This window comes from Gopherus evgoodei, chromosome 2 (genome assembly GCF_007399415.2).
Source record: "Gopherus evgoodei ecotype Sinaloan lineage chromosome 2, rGopEvg1_v1.p, whole genome shotgun sequence".
NCBI lineage: Eukaryota > Metazoa > Chordata > Testudines > Testudinidae > Gopherus > Gopherus evgoodei.
The window spans coordinates 148,601,033-148,617,423 of record NC_044323.1 but is presented as its reverse complement, the minus strand read 5'-3'; the positions used below and the strand labels follow the sequence as shown (position 1 = coordinate 148,617,423).

The following is a 16,391-nucleotide window of genomic DNA, read 5'->3' as shown; positions in this document are numbered from 1 at the left end:
GACTGTACTAGTCATCATCTATGATAAAATATAGACTCTCTCCGCAACAGTAAGAACCCACGCTATTCTCAGAGAGCCTCTTGAAATTTTGCAATCATTTAGAGAGGCTCCAACAGGCCATTTATAGTAACACCTAACTCACAGCGTTTTACAAAAGAGGGCAATGTCATCCCTATTTTACTAATGGGGAAACTGAGGCAGGGACATGAAGTGATGTGCCCAAGTTCATACAGCCAGTCTGTGGAAGAACAGGAAACTGACCTGCCCTATTATCCACCCTGCCTCCCCTGCCATTGAGAAGGCATTTTAAAATAGTGCCTGTGTGTATATGAACCAGATACTGCTACGTATGTGACTAAAACACACCCCAGATAGCCCTCTCCAGTATTCTCTCCTAACCCAGTGGTATCCAGACACTGGGCTCTTCCTCACCATGCTAGATATGACAGAAGGGCTTCTGACAAGGGACCTGAGAAGCAAGCCCCGGCCTTTCCAATTTTGGAGCCACATCCCCCTGTGAAGCTCTCATTCTTTCCTCCACTACTGGATCAAGAACATCGCTCATCCTTCAGCCAGCAGAGCAGAGGCCATTCCATGGACCACAGGGCAGGAGGCTTGCGCAGCCACAGCAGAATCCGAGCACCAAGCTTGGGCCTTGTGCTCAGGTCAGTTCCAGCTTCCTTCATGCCCTCCTCCCACAAGCATCCCACTCGCTCTCTCCTAAACCTGGAAGGACCTTCTCACTCCTCTTCAAATATCTCAAAGCCCACTTCCTCCAAACAACCTCCTCCACACCAACATAACAACGAAGTGGAACACGATGCACACAGTGCAAAACAAAAAATAACTTCTTGATCTGTCACCATCTAAACTTCCCTCACTCCCATGCCCTTGTCTGCCATCAAACCTAGATTGGACGTGCCTCATGGCAGGGACAGCATTTGATGGTCTATGCAGCAAATGTCAATAGTGCTGTATAAAGGCAGGATGGTACATATCCATGTAATTAGAGACTATATACTAGGGCATAGGCATAAGACTAAATTAAGGCTGCACTGAGGCTCTAGTGGAGACAGTTTTCTGCCCTGCGCCTAAGTTGGAACCTTTCTGTACTGTCCCCTTCCCAGGCCTGTCCTTACTCATGGCTCCTTGTGTCTGTCTATTCTCGTCACCCCCTCCAGACTATCCCCAGTTTCCTTGCCCAGCTATTCCAGTTCTCCCCAAGCCCATCTTCTCCCCCCTCAGTGGCCTCCAGTCCCTCTCTCCTCCCCCCCATACATTTCTCACTCCCACTGGCTCAATCTCCTAACTGTAGTCCCAGTCCCCACCCCTGTGCCAGCCTCCAGTCCTAAACTGTTCCCCACCTCCACTTTAAAGCTTCTTGCTCCAGCCTACTCCCCCTCACCCCCCAGGTCCAGCTCTTCCCCTCTCCCCACATTTGAGTTATGTGGCTTACTCCTTCACACTGGCGAGGTGCCGGCATGAGGGTCACTGAAAGCTTGGGAGAAAGACAGACTCCTTGCTCTCAGTTCTGGTGCCCAACCCTATCCTTGCACAAAGCTGCCAATAACCGGGAGAGTCCAGCTTCACTCCCTCCAGCCCAGGGCTACCGGGTATTGCTTAGTTATACTGTGGAGAAGGCACAAGCAGAGCCTGGTCAGCACTACGAGCTGAAGATGCTGGAGCATGCACAGTGAACGTCAAATCTTCAGATATTTTAGCTTACCAAACAAACAATCGAAGAAGTGTCTTTCTGCTGAGCATGTGTGAACTAAGATTTTTCAAAGAGTTACAACTTGGCCAAATGAGGGCAGATTTTCACAGGCTCAGCAAAAGGCATGTCCCTAATCTAAAGTCCACTCTTCCTGCCAAATTTCATGTCCCTCTTCCAAGACACAGGAGCACAAGAGCTTTTCAAAGAGCAGGTCATCAGAATTTAATATTACAAAAAGTTTTCCCAAGCCTCACTCTCAGAAACAGCGGAACCCGCACCAGTCTCATTCCAGTATCAGAGGGGTAGCCGTGTTAGTCTGGATCTGTAAAAGCAGCAAAGGGTCCTGTGGCACCTTATAGACTAACAGATGTCTTGGAGCATGAGCTTTCGTGGGTGAATACCCACTTCGTCAGATGCATGTAGTGGAAATTTCTAGGGGCAGGTATATATATGCAGGCAAGCTAGAGATAATGAGGTAGTTCAATCAGGGAGGATGAGGCCCTGTTCTAGCAGTTGAGGTGTGAAAATCAAGGGAGGAGAAACTGGTTCTGTAATTGACAAGCCATTCACAGTCTTTGTTTAATCCTGAGCTGATGGTGTCAAATTTACAGATGAACTGAAGCTCAGCAGTTTCTCTTTGAAGTCTGGTCCTGAAGTTTTTTTGCTGCAAGATGGCCACCTTAAGGTCTGCTATAGTGTGGCCAGGGAGGTTGAAGTGTTCTCCTACAGGTTTTTGTATATTGCCATTCCTAATGTCTGATTTGTGTCCATTTATCCTTTTCCATAGCGACTGTCCAGTTTGGCCAATGTACATAGCAGAGGGCATTGCTGGCATATGATGGCGTATATTACATTGGTGGACGTGCAGGTGAATGAACCGGTGACGGTGTGGCTGATCTGGTTAGGTCCTGTGATGGTGTTGCTGGTGTAGATGTGGGCAGAGTTGGCATCGAGGTTTGTTGCATGGATTGGTTCCTGAGCTAGAGTTATTATGGTGCGGTGTGCAGTTACTGGTGAGAATATGTTTCATATCTCTACCTCGTTATCTCTAGCTTGCCTGCATATACATACCTGCCCCTAGAAATTTCCACTACATGCATCTGACGAAGTGGGTATTCACCCACGAAAGCTCATGCTCCAAGACATCTGTTAGCCTATAAGGTGCTACAGGACCCTTTGCTGCTTTTACAGATCCAGACTAACACGGCTACCCCTCTGATACTTGACACCATGCAAGGTACTGCATTTAGCCGTATGGAGTGGAAATCCATCAACCTCATGAAGAAACTTGCACAAATACAGACAGATATCATCTTCCTTTCCAAATGCAAATGGATGGACATCATACCAAATGGACTAAAGGTAAAAAATCCACTGCTATCTACATACTACACAGACCACAGTGAGAGATTATGCCATACTCTATCAAAGAAACTGAGGAACCACCTGATCATCATCCTATACAGCAAACAGGAAACATCAAAAAAGAGCTCTCCAACCTGGAGACTCTCATTAATAACCAAACTTCCATACAAACGGACTTCACTAAAATAAGACAGGAGATCTACATTACTCACTTCACCTCTCTACAAAGGAAAAAGGACTGTAAGCTGTCTAAACTCCTACCTGCCTCATGGGGCCCCAACCATGGTACCCCCAACCCACCCAGCAATATCGTCAATCTATCCAACTACACACTCAGCCCAGAAGAAAAGTCTGTCCTATCTCGGGGACTCTCTTTCTGCCCTGCCACCCCCACCAACATGATACAGTTCTGCGGCCATCTGGAAGCCTACTTTTGCCGTCTCCGACTCAAAGAATACTTCCAGGACAACACTGAACAGCGCACTGATACACAGGTGCCCTCCCACCAACAGCACAAGAAGAAGAACTCCACATGGACTCCTCCTGAGGGTCGAAATGACAGTCTGGACCTCAACATTGAATGCTTCCGCCAACGTGCACAGGCAGAAATTGTGGAAAAACAACATCGCTTGCCTCATAACCTAAGTCGTGCAGAACGCAATGCCATCCACAGCCTCAGAAACCACCCAGATATTATCAAAGATGCTGATAAAGGAGGTGCTGTTGTCATCACGAACAGGTCTGACTACCAAAAGGAGGCTACCAGACAACTCTCCAACACCAAATTCTACAGGCCACTTCCCTCAGATCCTACTGAGGAATACACTAAAAAAACTGCAACATCTACTTAGGACACTCCCTACACTAACACCGGAACAAATCAACATACCCTTAGAGCCCCGACCAGGGTTATTCTATTTACTACCCAAGATCCACAAACCCGGAAATCCTGGACGCCCCATCATCTCGGGCATTGGCACTCTCACTGAAGGACTGTCTAGATATGTGGACTCTCTACTCAGACCCTATGTCACCAGCACTCCCAGCTATCTCCGTGACACCACTGATTTCCTGAGGAAACTACAATGCATTGGTGACCTTCCAGAAAACACCATCCTAGCCACCGTGGATGTAGAGGCTCTCTACACGAACATCCCACACACAGATGGAATACAAGCTGTCAGGAACAGTATCCCTGATGATGCTACAGCACAACTGGCTGCTGAGCTCTGTGCCTTTATCCTCACACAACTATTTCAAATTTAATGACAATATTTATCTCCAGATCAGTGGCACAGCTATGGGCACCCGCATGGCCCCACAATATGCCAATATTTTTATGGCTGACCTGGAACAACGCTTCCTCAGCTCTCATCCACTCGCGCCCCTTCTCTACCTACGCTACATTGATGACATCTTCATCATCTGGACCCATGGGAAGGAGTCTCTGGAAAAATTCCACCACGATTTCAACAGCTTCCACCCCACCATCAACCTCAGCCTGGACCAATCTACATGGGAGGTCCACTTCCTAGACACCACGGTGCAAATAAGTGATGGTCACATTACCACCACCCTATACCGAAAACCTACCGACCGCTATGCCTACCTTCATGCCTCCAGCTTCCATCCCGGGCACATCACACGATCCATTGTCTACAGCCAAGCACTGAGGTACAACCGCATCTGCTCTAACCCCTCAGGCAGAGACCAACACCTACAAAATCTCCACCAAGCATTCTCAAAACTACAATACCCGCACGAGGAAATAAGGAAACAGATCAACAGAGCCAGACGTGTACCCAGAAGCCTCCTACTGCAAGATAAACCCAAGAAAGAAACCAATAGGACTCCACTGGCCATCACATACAGTCCCCAGCTAAAACCTCTCCAACACATCATCAGGGACCTACGACCCATCCTGGACAATGATCCCACACTTTCACAGGCCTTGGGTGGCAGGCCAGTCCTCGCCCACAGACAACCTGCCAACCTGAAACATATTCTCACCAGTAACTGCACACCGCACCATAACAACTCTAGCTCAGGAACCAATCCATGCAACAAACCTCGATGCCAACTCTGCCCACATATCTACACCAGCGACACCATCACAGGGCCTAACCAGATCAGCCACACCATCACCGGTTCATTCACCTGCACGTCCACCAATGTAATATACGCCATCATATGCCAGCAACGCCCCTCTGCTATGTACATTGGCCAAACTGGACAGTCGCTACGGAAAAGGATAAATGGACACAAATCAAATATTAGGAATGGCAATATACAAAAACCTGTAGGAGAACACTTCAACCTCCCTGGCCACACTATAGCAGACCTTAAGGTGGCCATCCTGCAGCAAAAAAACTTCAGGACCAGACTTCAAAGAGAAACTGCTGAGCTTCAGTTCATCTGCAAATTTGACACCATCAGCTCAGGATTAAACAAAGACTGTGAATGGCTTGTCAATTACAGAATCAGTTTCTCCTCCCTTGGTTTTCACACCTCAACTGCTAGAACAGGGCCTCATCCTCCCTGATTGAACTACCTCATTATATATATATATATATGCAGGCAAGCTAGAGATATATATATATATATATATATATATATATATACACATACATACATACATACACACACACACCCCTGCCCCTAGAAATTTCCACTACATGCATCTGACGAAGTGGGTATTCACCCACGAAAGCTCATGCTCCAAAACGTCTGTTAGTCTATAAGGTGCCACAGGACCCTTCGCTGCTTTTACAGTCTCATTCCAGACACTCAGCACAGCAAATTTGAAAACAAGGTCTTATACTGGGAAGTGTTAAGACAAATTTAATGATTTATAGGCATGGCTGGCAGCACCTATAACAACTCACTGACCCAGGTAAAAGCATGGAAAAAGGCACAAGGCCTACAAAAGAAAATGCCAATGCTATCTTTGTCACAGTGACAGCGAGTCTAAGGACAACCCCATTCTCACACTACAAAGCTAGGTGTGACAGTGATCCATACCGTGACACCAGCACCATCAGATTGTTTTCCTGGTCCACGTTGTACCGCCGAACATACACGTAGTCCCGTGAATACATTGGGTACTAAAGGAACAAAGACATGCAAATCAGTCTCTAACACCAGACAGGCCATAAGAAAGCAAGGGGGAGTGAGAGAGGGAGAGAGGAAAGAAGGAACACTCACCGGGAAGTGAGTTACCCAGTGAATCACTTCTGAGCCAGTGGTCAGGTCTCTCTCAATCACATCCAGTTTGATGACCAGTGAATCCCATTTCTTCCTGTACTCAGTGTCCAGCTACAGAATAAGGGAAGAACATATGACAATTGTGTTATGGGGTGAAGCTGTACCACGTTTCTTGTATAATCGAGGTTATGGCTGGAGGAGGTACCCCTCTTCCCCACTTTATAAAGGCAGAAGAATTGAGCAGTTCCTTATACTTACCAAAAATAAAGACTGCTTTTGGGAGCCAGGGAGTATTACAAGAAGTTCATGACCCCTAAGATACTCTTGCTGGGAAGAAACACACAGTGGCGGGGATGGCTACTGCAGCAGGGACACAGGACTTTACAGCTTTTCCTCTCTATAATGTTGCTTTGGGAAGCAGATAGTCTACTGAGGGGGAAATGGGGATAGAAGGCCCTAGAGGTAGACTCTAGAGGCCTACGACAAATCACACGGAAAATGAGGTAGGCCAATACTAGAATCTTCTTGGTGACCCACTCACATTCCACTTACACAGAAAAATCGTAAAATTAAAAAAACACTGCATCACCTGTAGACAAACACTTTTCACAAAATGATCACTCCATATCTGACCTCTCAGCTCTTGTCCTCAAAGAAAACCTGCACAATGCCTTCAAAATATGAGCTTGGGAGCTTAAATTCATAACTTTACTAGACATTAAAAAAAAAAAATCAGCCTGAAGACACACATTGGATTTATGGCTTATTACAACAAGCTGTAATCCACTAACCCTCCCTTTTTTTGTTCTATGACCGCAGAGGTGTTAACAATTCAAAGTGAAGTAGCCTGTTTCTTACAATCTGCGTTAACTACTTAGGCTAAACAATCTGTTCCACCCTGTATTTAGCTGTGATACTAACCCTTGGTCTCTGCTACAGTTAGATTAATGTAAGCTGCCTTACATCAGCCCAAGGCCTTGTCTATACTACAAAGTGTTATTGACAAAACTTATGTCTATGATCAAAAATGCTATAAACATCACTATTGCACGTTGATACTATGTACCCTGTCAGCAGAGCAAGTCCACACTTGGTGCTTGCACTGACAGTGACAGCAGTGCACTGTGGATAGCTATCGCACTGTGCTGCTCACCACCTTCTGCAGCGAGGACTTGTGGGAAGGTGGACTGGATCGCAGCTCATCATGGGTGTGGGCTCAACGTCCCATGATGCATTATTTTGTGTCCCAGTATTTCCATGGTCTTCTGACTGTATTTTGCGGTATTTTTCAACATCCCCTTTTTACTGTGCGCCCATCTGTGTGTGAAGGGATGGATCCCACACTCTCTCTACTGTAGTGGTCATGTGGTTATGAACACATCACGGATGGACATATAGTATAGCACAAGCTCCTAATCTGAACAGGAATCAAAGTTGCCTGACCTGCTGCGTGCCACAGAAAGAAACCACCACCAGATTACTTTTGGCATTCACAGAGCAGCTGCACATGGCGGACTGTTGCTTTTGAGCTTGGAAAACAAGCATTGAGTGGTGGGATTGCATCATTATGCAGGTCTGGAATGATGAGCAGTGGCTGCAGAAAGCCATCTTCCTGGAACTATGTGCGGCACTTGTTCCAGCCCTGCAGTGCAAGGACACCAAAATGAGAGGAGCCTGCTCGGAGAAGCATGTGGCGATGGCAGTATGGAAGCTGGCAACTCCATCCAGTTGGTTGCAAATCAGATTGGATTAGGAAAGTAGACCGTGTGGACTGCATTAATGCAAGTGTGCAAGGCTATTAATTGCATCCTGCTATGAAGGACCGTGAAATGTGCATGACAAAGTGAATGGTTTTGCAGAAATGGGATCCCCTATCTGTGCCAGGGTGATAGATGGAATGCATATTCCCATTTTGGCCCTGGATGATCTTGCAAGGGAGTACCTCGTAGAAAGGGGAACTTCTCCAGGGTATTGCAGGCTCTTGTTGATCACTATGGGCATTTCATTGACATCAGTGCGGGGTGGTCTGGGAAGGTGCATGACGCAAGCATCTTAAGGAACACTGACCTGCACAGAAAGCTGAAAGCAGGGACTTTGTTTCCAGACCAGAAGATTCCAGTGGGGGATGATGAAGTGGTCAGACTGACCCTGGGAGACCCAGCATACCCCTCACTCCCACAGCTCATGAAGCCTTACATGAAAAACCCATACAGCAGCAAGGAGTGCACCAACATAGACTGCATAGGAGCAGCAAGACCATGGAATGTACATCTGGCAGATTAAAAACATGCTGGTGATGCCTTTATGGCAGGTAAGATCTAAGTGAGGAAAACATTCCAACAGTCATAGATGCCTGCTCCATAATCTTTGTGAGGCTCAGGGTGAAAGGTTTGCCTGGGGTGGAGTGCTGAGGCAGCTCACCTGGCTGCTGGTTTTGAGCAGGCTGATACAAGGGCTATTAGAGGGAAACAACAGGGGGCAATTCAAATCAGGGAGGTGCTCAGGTGTACTTCTATACAGCAATCTGCCATGCTTCATTAATCGGAGTTTTGTTTGTTTACCTAATTCTTGACATGATTCCTAAGCAGGATTTGCAGTAAGGCATGAGTTTAATCATTTGCTATGTTTTACTACCAGTTGCAAGCAATAGGTGTAGGGGACAAAGACTGGTTATCTTTCAGAGTGTGTTTTTATTGAACACCAATTAACACACACAAAAGGCTTGGTGGGAAGGGAGAGAGCAGTGAAGGGCAAGGTAAGCTCTCAGAACTGGGCATAAGTCCAATTACCATTTTGGAAGCTGTCTTAAGAGGTGGAGTGAACAGGATACCAAGATGTTCTGAAAAGTTGAAAGTAATGTATGGGAGGAGTTTGGGGAGGACATGGAAGACAGTTCTCTATTGGCTGCATGGGGGAGAGCACGCATCTGTTCTGACTGCAGTGTGATTAGGGACTTCAGCATCTCTGTTTGCTCTTCCATGATTTATTATCTGCTCATGGGCCTTTTGAGCATACGCCTCACTTTCTGCCTTTCCATTTTTCGCCATTCCCTGAATTCTCTTCCTTCTGCCTCAGAGGACTGGAGCACCTTTCGGAACAGGCCTTCCTTGCTACGCTTTGGTTGCTTCCTTATCTGCCAGAAGTGCTCCTCCTGAAAGCCACATCTGCAGAAGCACAAGGAAAAATACACAGAAGCAAGCTTGTTAGTTCAAGCACAGCGCTGAATCATTACAGTAAAATACCCCTCCTGTAATATACCAATCACTTTCTCACTGACCCTTAGCAAGCACGCACCTTGCCAAACACAATGAGTTTGGCTCGAGTGGGTGGGAGGCGTCCAAGCTGCAGCAAAGAGTGTAGGTGACGTATTAAGGGGATCAGTGCAGGGGAGTAGAGACAATATTGTAGATTCTGCCACCATTTTCCTCAGGCAGGGGTCACTGTAGCAGATATCACTCCTGAGAGTAAGCAAGGACACTAGGGTGCATCTACTGCACGTGTGTATCTTCAGACTTGGTCCCTATGCTGCTCACCCATGTGCCTCTGGTCCCTGAACAAGTGACTGCCAAGTGGCGTGGGAAATTTTCCTACAACAGGGGACGGAACAAAGGAGCTCTGCCAAGGAACTTTCAGCAGAGGATTGGAGAGTACCTCCAAGGAAGTTTCTTAGAGATCTCTCTGGAGGATTCCTGTGAAATCTCAGTGTACATCACACTGTTCCACCACACTGCTTAGCTGCGCAGGGTAATTTGGAGCACGCTCAAACTCAACTAGTCTCGTACATTTCCATCCCTTCACCCACTTCTCCAGTATACAAAGCAAAGGGCAGCTGCACATCATATAACCAAGCAGCATCAACTCAAAAAGATTACTTACCAGGGGTCTCCTCTCCTTCTTACTCGCTGGAAAGGGACTGCTGGGGCTGGCTAGACACTTCCAGAATGGAGAAGAGTTCCTGACTTGCCACACCACCTGACAAACAGCTGTGGGCTCCACATCGTCCTACAACTCCACCTCCTCATCCATGACTTCGTCCTTGGGGTTAGGTCCACTGTCTGCTGCCTCCAGCCCTGCCAAGGTACCCAGGGGACTACTGGCGGTGGGGTTGCAGTCAAGGATGAGCAGCAGGTCTTCGGCACAGCACTGGAGCCTCCCTTGCCTTCTTGTATGCCTGCCTCAGCTTCTTTACCTTCGCTCTGCACTGCAGTGTCCTGATCATAGCCCTTATCACACACGTCACAAGAAATCTCCTCGTAGGTATTCAAGTTCCTACGGCTGGACTGCAGCTAGGACAGGACAGTCTCCTCTCCCTATATACACAGCAGATCCAACAGCTCTGCTATGGTCTAAGTGTGAGAGCGTTTGCTACTTGCTTGATCAGCTGGGAAGATGCGAAGTGAGCTCTCCACACTGGGCAGACAGGAGGTAGAATTTCAAAAATTCCTGGGCCTTTAAAGGGGAATGTTTGTGTACCTGGCTGCACGGCAGCAGAGTTCGAATTACTGACCAGAGAGGTCAGGATGGGTATTGTGGGACACCTCCTGGAGGCCATTTACAGCAAACAAAACCAAAATGTGATGTCTACACTGATGCCGTCATTAAAACTTTGCCGCAAAAAGCTCTGCGCCTCTTGTCAAGATGGTTTTTATTTTGTTGACAAACAGATGGGTTTTGTCAGCAAAAGTAGCACTGTAGTGTGTACACCGCCAGTGTTTTGTCAACAAAAGCTACACAATTTGTTGGCAAAAAGCAGACAAGGCCTAAGGCAGCTTATCTGGACCTATGTCCATGCCTACACTACAGCCTTGCTCCCACTGAGGTAAGAGCCCTACTACACTGACATAACTGCACCTCCACGAGAGAGGCATGGGGCTTATGTCAATGTAGTTAGGGTGAGGGTGACAGTGTCTGTGTAGACACTGCGTTCCATATGTCAGCTGTTGGCTGGCTTGTCAATTTCACAGCTCCTCTGGGCGCTCTCCCGCTGACACAGTTACCGCCATTCACTGAGCTGCTTTTATTACGTTGACGGGAGAGATCTCTCCCATTGGCATAATGCAGCTATGTGAGTGCCCTTACAGCTGTGCCACTGAAAGCCTGTAAGTGTGGACATGGCTTCAGTCGATGCAGTGCCAGTGTAGACCAAGAGTTGCTTGCATCGATTGTTGCTGCCTTTCAGGCGTTATTCCACAATGCCCCACACTGATAGTTCAATCAGTGCAAGCGCTCCTGGTGAAGATGCAAACTGCTGACACAAGGAGCGTAGTGTGGACATGCAAAAGTAGTTTAATTACTGTGGTGGCTGTAAGTCAATGTAATCTCGGGTCAATTTAACTTTGTAGTGTACACTTGCCCTCGGCACCTTTCCCAGACCTAAAGAGCAGCTCTGTGCAGATCAAAAGCTTCTCTCTGTTTCACCAACAGAAGTTGGTCCAATAAAAGATATTACTTCTCTCACCTTGTTTCTCTAATACTAGGTTGTGCCAGCAGTGAGGTGGGATATGAGAGCATTGTGGGTTTAAGGACAGGTTTGGCAGCGTTAACAATTGCAACTCTGGATAGTCTTGCTAGCCATATAAAATGTCCAATCCCTTTTTCGAATCTTGCTGAGTTTCTGGCCTCAACATCCTATGGCAGCAGGTTTCACAGTCTAATTATGCATTATATGGAAAAGTATCTTTATCCAGAATTCATGTCTCCTGAATCCAAATGCCATGCCCTAACTGCTGGACCAGGATGGCTACCATGGAGGAAAATAGAGTCTCAACTAGTTTAAGCAACTCTATCTTGCCAAGTATTTTTGATTCACGAGAGAAGACATACACCTCTACCTCGATATAACGCTGTCCTCAGGAGCCAAAAAAATCTTACTGTGTTATAGGTGAAGCTGCATTATATCAAACTGGCTTTGATCCACCGGAGTGCACAGCCCACCCCCGCCTGGAGCACTGCTTTACTGCATTATATCCGAATTCATGTTACATCAGGTTGTGTTATATCGAGGCAGAGATGTACCAGGTAATAAGTGCGGGGAGGGAGCATGAGGTTCATATGAGGGATTTACTTAATGATGGAGCCTAAAGAGATTACCAGCCAGACAAGGTATAAAGCTAACAGGAGGTAAGCAGAAGCTGTATACATATACAAAGCCAAAGAGGTCCACTGTCAGGTGAACTACAGTTGGATTGTTAATACAGAGCAAATCATCCCTCTGCGGGCATCACAACAAAGCAAGCCCTGGGACCTGCATGCAGTGGCTGCCACTTCTCTGCCCCTCCTGTGGATGTTCTGTTAAGTGCTGTGGGTAGACAGCTTTATTTTACTTCCACCACATCATGCATCCTGGAATTAGAGATAAAGGCCCAGAAACACTCACCTGCACATTGAAGAACTGCCTGGGAGTCACATCTGTGTATGTCCCAAAGACTGCAGTAAAGGGAAACAAAAGAGTCTTGAGACCACAGGTATAAGCCAGATAGTATCTCAGTTCAATGGGATCACCTGGGAAAGGTCTTTTCCAGAAGCTGCTGTCAGGGCTGGAATCACACTACAGAGGAGAGGAGAGGCTGTGACTGGAGAGGGACAATATGGGGGAGGAGAGGGACAATATGGGGGAGGATAGGGATTCCAGTGAAAAGCTGGGAGAGGGAGCAGCGTGATGTCAGGAGAGGAAGAAGGAAGTAGGTTTTAGAACAGGTCACACTGAATTTTTGCTCAGCATTTAAGAGCCAGGCACACCACACAGGCATCATACCATGCCTGACAACACACATGGTTAGGCAAGGGGGAATGGAGGAATTACCTCTGTACTGATACAGGTGGGTCCCTTCTATTGGACGCCTCCACAGCTTGAAGTGTTTCTTGTCCATCACCATCTCCCAGGGATGCTCCTCGCGAGTGGCTGTTATATCCACATGGGTTTTGGGACCCAGCTTCTGGTGCTCTCCCCCGCTGCCATGGAACAGCCTGGAGACTTCCTCCATGTGCTTCATCTCCTCTGCAGACCTGGGGTGGGAACAGAGGAAAGACTGTCCTAGTCAGTGCCAAGGCCCTGCTACAGAAGAGGCCAGGACCACCTAGTATTCTGCTACATACGCAGCCTATTAGGTCAGAAAAGCATTCTCTGGTTTCATTTATCCCAGCAGCAGCCATGTTACAATAGGATTCCCCAAAGGTGCCAGCAATGGGCCCCACACTCCCTGGCCAAGGAAACAAAACTCAGAAGCCAGGCTGGGAACGGGACAGCAGCACTACTGTATACTCTTTCCCTCTCTCTGGTAAGGGCTCTTCATGCTGCCCGCTAGGTTTGGCAGGATTCCAAGTGAAAGTATTGATGCAGATTGCAAAGACCTTTTCTTGGGGAGAAGAGAAGGGAAAAGGGGGCACAGTGGGGCAGCCATTAATGCCAGTGCTGCTCCTTAGGAAGCCAAACTGCCTGTGGTGGGGGAGGCAACTGCAAAGGAGCCTGGTCTTTGTACAGATGGACTGAAGCTTTCCATGAGATCAGAAATACTTTCCCCTCGAGAAAGAGACTCAGCAAGAAGTATTTCCTATTATTCTCTATGCCAGGGAGCAGGGGGAAATGATTTGGCCTGAGGGCTGCATCGGGTTTTGGAAATTGTATGGAGGGCCAGTTAGGGGCAGCTGTGCCTCCTCAAACAGCCAGGTATGGCCCAGCCCCCACCCCCTATCCACCACTCCCCACCAGGACTCCTGCCCCATCCACACACCCCTAGGCATTGCCAGCTGCCTTTCAAACAGCAAAGGCACATTCAACTATCACTCTCCACCTGCTGAGCCTGTAGCTGAAATACCCCTTGCTGCTGTTGAGATGGATGGTTTGATGAGCCACAGGAGTAAGAGGTAGTCTGGGTCTCCCAGGATTACTAATGGCATTTCAACATCCCCAGCAGTAATCTTCTTATCTCGAAAAAGTCCCTGCTTGCAGCTTTCTGAACAGATCTGTGTTCTTAAACCATCCGTCATGCACCTTCCCTGACCAGCCCATGGTGATATTGGTAAAATGTCCCTAGTGATCCATTAAGCTTGCAATACCTTAGAAAAGTAGCCCTTTCTGTTGGTGTACTCTGTGGCAAGGTGGTCTGGTGCCAAAAATAGGGCTATGCATTCCATCTATTGCCTCCCTTCCCCGAATTTGGGAACCCATTGCTGTAATACAGTCCACTATATCCTGCACACTGCCCAGAATCACAGTCCTTCATAGCAGGATGTGATTAATGGCCTTGCATACTTGCATCACAGTAACCCTCATGGTCTATTTCCCAATAGCAAATTGATTCTTGACCGATTGCTAGCAATCGGTCATTGCAAGCTTCCACACAGCAATGTCACTTGTTTCTCCATTGCCAGTGCAGCTTTCATTTTGGAGTCACTACGCTGGAGAGCTGTGGCAAGCTTCTCACACACTTCCAGGAATGTGGCCTTGTGCATCCAGAAGTCCTGCAGCCACTCTTTGTCATCCCATACCTGCACAATGATGCAATCCCAGTCAGTCAGTGCTTGTTTCTCAGGCCCATAACTGACACTCCATCTGTGGTTGCTCCATGAATGCTAACAATAACCTTGAATTGTATCTTATGTCTCACAGAAATCTGACCTCCGAGGCATCATCTTGTTCCCCGTGACGTCTCTGGCAGCTCTGCAAATACTGCAGGAACAGGCATATTGTGCTTGGAACACTCATCACAGCAGTGCAAAGCTGTGTCAGATTCATGCTCCTCACAGATATGGCAGACACGTGGGGCTTTTGAAAAGAGTTGCAGAACATTATAGGATGCAGATAAAATTAGGGAGGGAGAAAATTGCCTCAAGGGACATTGGGAAAATGGTTTCAATCAACCCTACATGATTTGTCTGCCTCCATGAGGCATTGCAAAGCCTTCCCAGAACACCCTGCGCTAGATGCTGGCAAGTTGCACAGTGGGATAGCTACCCAAAATGCACTGCTCTTTGCATCGATACAAGCACTGCTAGCGAGGAGGTGCACCGCCGACACAAAAAGCATAATGTAGACATGCAAGAGTGATTTTAATTATTACAGTGGCTGTATGTCAACGTACTTAGGTTGACATAATTTTGCACTGTAGACTTCCCCTAAGTCTCCTCATGTATTCATTATGCAGAAAGCCCTTAGAAAGCTGCCCAGGCTGGCCCCTGCAAGATATCTTATTGGAGCCAGCAGTAGGGGCATGGTGCTTCCCTGATGGCAGCATCTTTGGTAGCCAACTACTACAGACGCGTTAGTGTAACTCTAGCAGATAAGTGTTTAATTTTGGTACATTCATACTACTGCAGTGGTACAGTAACACTTCCAAAGATCCATTGACTTTACTGTGCAGCAACCTTGCCATTTCCTTCAAGTATACTAAGAGTCATTCTGGCTGCGGCTGCCATGCCAGTAGTTTATGGGCTCTGGGACTAATCCAGTCACTTCCTACAAGTGAACCATTCTCACTCCTTAACTATGATCACCATAGCTCTAAACCGGAGGTGATGTGAGCCCTATCAATGCCAACACTTGCACTGCTGCTACTAGTGCTAGCGCATCAGGGTGAAGTGTTTGCAAAAAGCCCTAAAGAAAACAAGGCCTAGGGTTCCTTGCACCTTCTTCTAAAGAAGTGGTCACCAACCCATTGGTCACAAGCAACTGGTCAATCCTGGGGACTCCCTCAGTCGATTGTAGCAGGGCTGCTGCTAAGGCAATTACCCTGCCCGCTGTGGTGCAGCCCTACACCACTCCTCACTCCAACATCAACTGGCAGCCAGCTCTGGGCTTTAACATCACATAGTGACATCAAATCTGTCCTGCATACTCTACACTCCCCCAATGATCTGACTATCCCACCTGGTTCAGGATTTTGGTCCTTATCTTCAAAGGCCATAATAGTTTAGGAATGGGATAGTCATAATGAGATCATGACCATGGTCATCCTCTCCCTCCCATGGCATAGTAGTCCTGCACATTGTGCAGGAGACTGCCTCTCTCCTTGTAATCTCAAAGACCAGTGCAGGACTATGGAACTCACTGCCACTTGATTTAAAAACTATTGCAAGCCTCACTTCCCACTGCTTGCTTTGACTAATAAAA

At 47.4% G+C, this 16,391-nt stretch overlaps 1 protein-coding gene across 2 annotated transcripts in view; it reads right to left on the bottom strand.

Annotated features, from left to right (window-relative positions):
- Positions 1 to 16,391, bottom strand: part of STARD7 (StAR related lipid transfer domain containing 7) — a 36,454-nt gene that overhangs the window by 13,268 nt on the left and 6,795 nt on the right. For both annotated transcript variants that reach the window (XM_030551845.1, XM_030551844.1), the window contains exons 2-5: positions 13,086 to 13,288; positions 12,660 to 12,709; positions 6,284 to 6,394; positions 6,101 to 6,183 (exon numbers count right to left, since the gene is read on the bottom strand). In XM_030551845.1, coding sequence (XP_030407705.1) covers positions 6,101 to 6,183; positions 6,284 to 6,394; positions 12,660 to 12,709; positions 13,086 to 13,288 — 447 coding nt within the window. The remainder of the gene's footprint in view (positions 1 to 6,100; positions 6,184 to 6,283; positions 6,395 to 12,659; positions 12,710 to 13,085; positions 13,289 to 16,391) is intronic.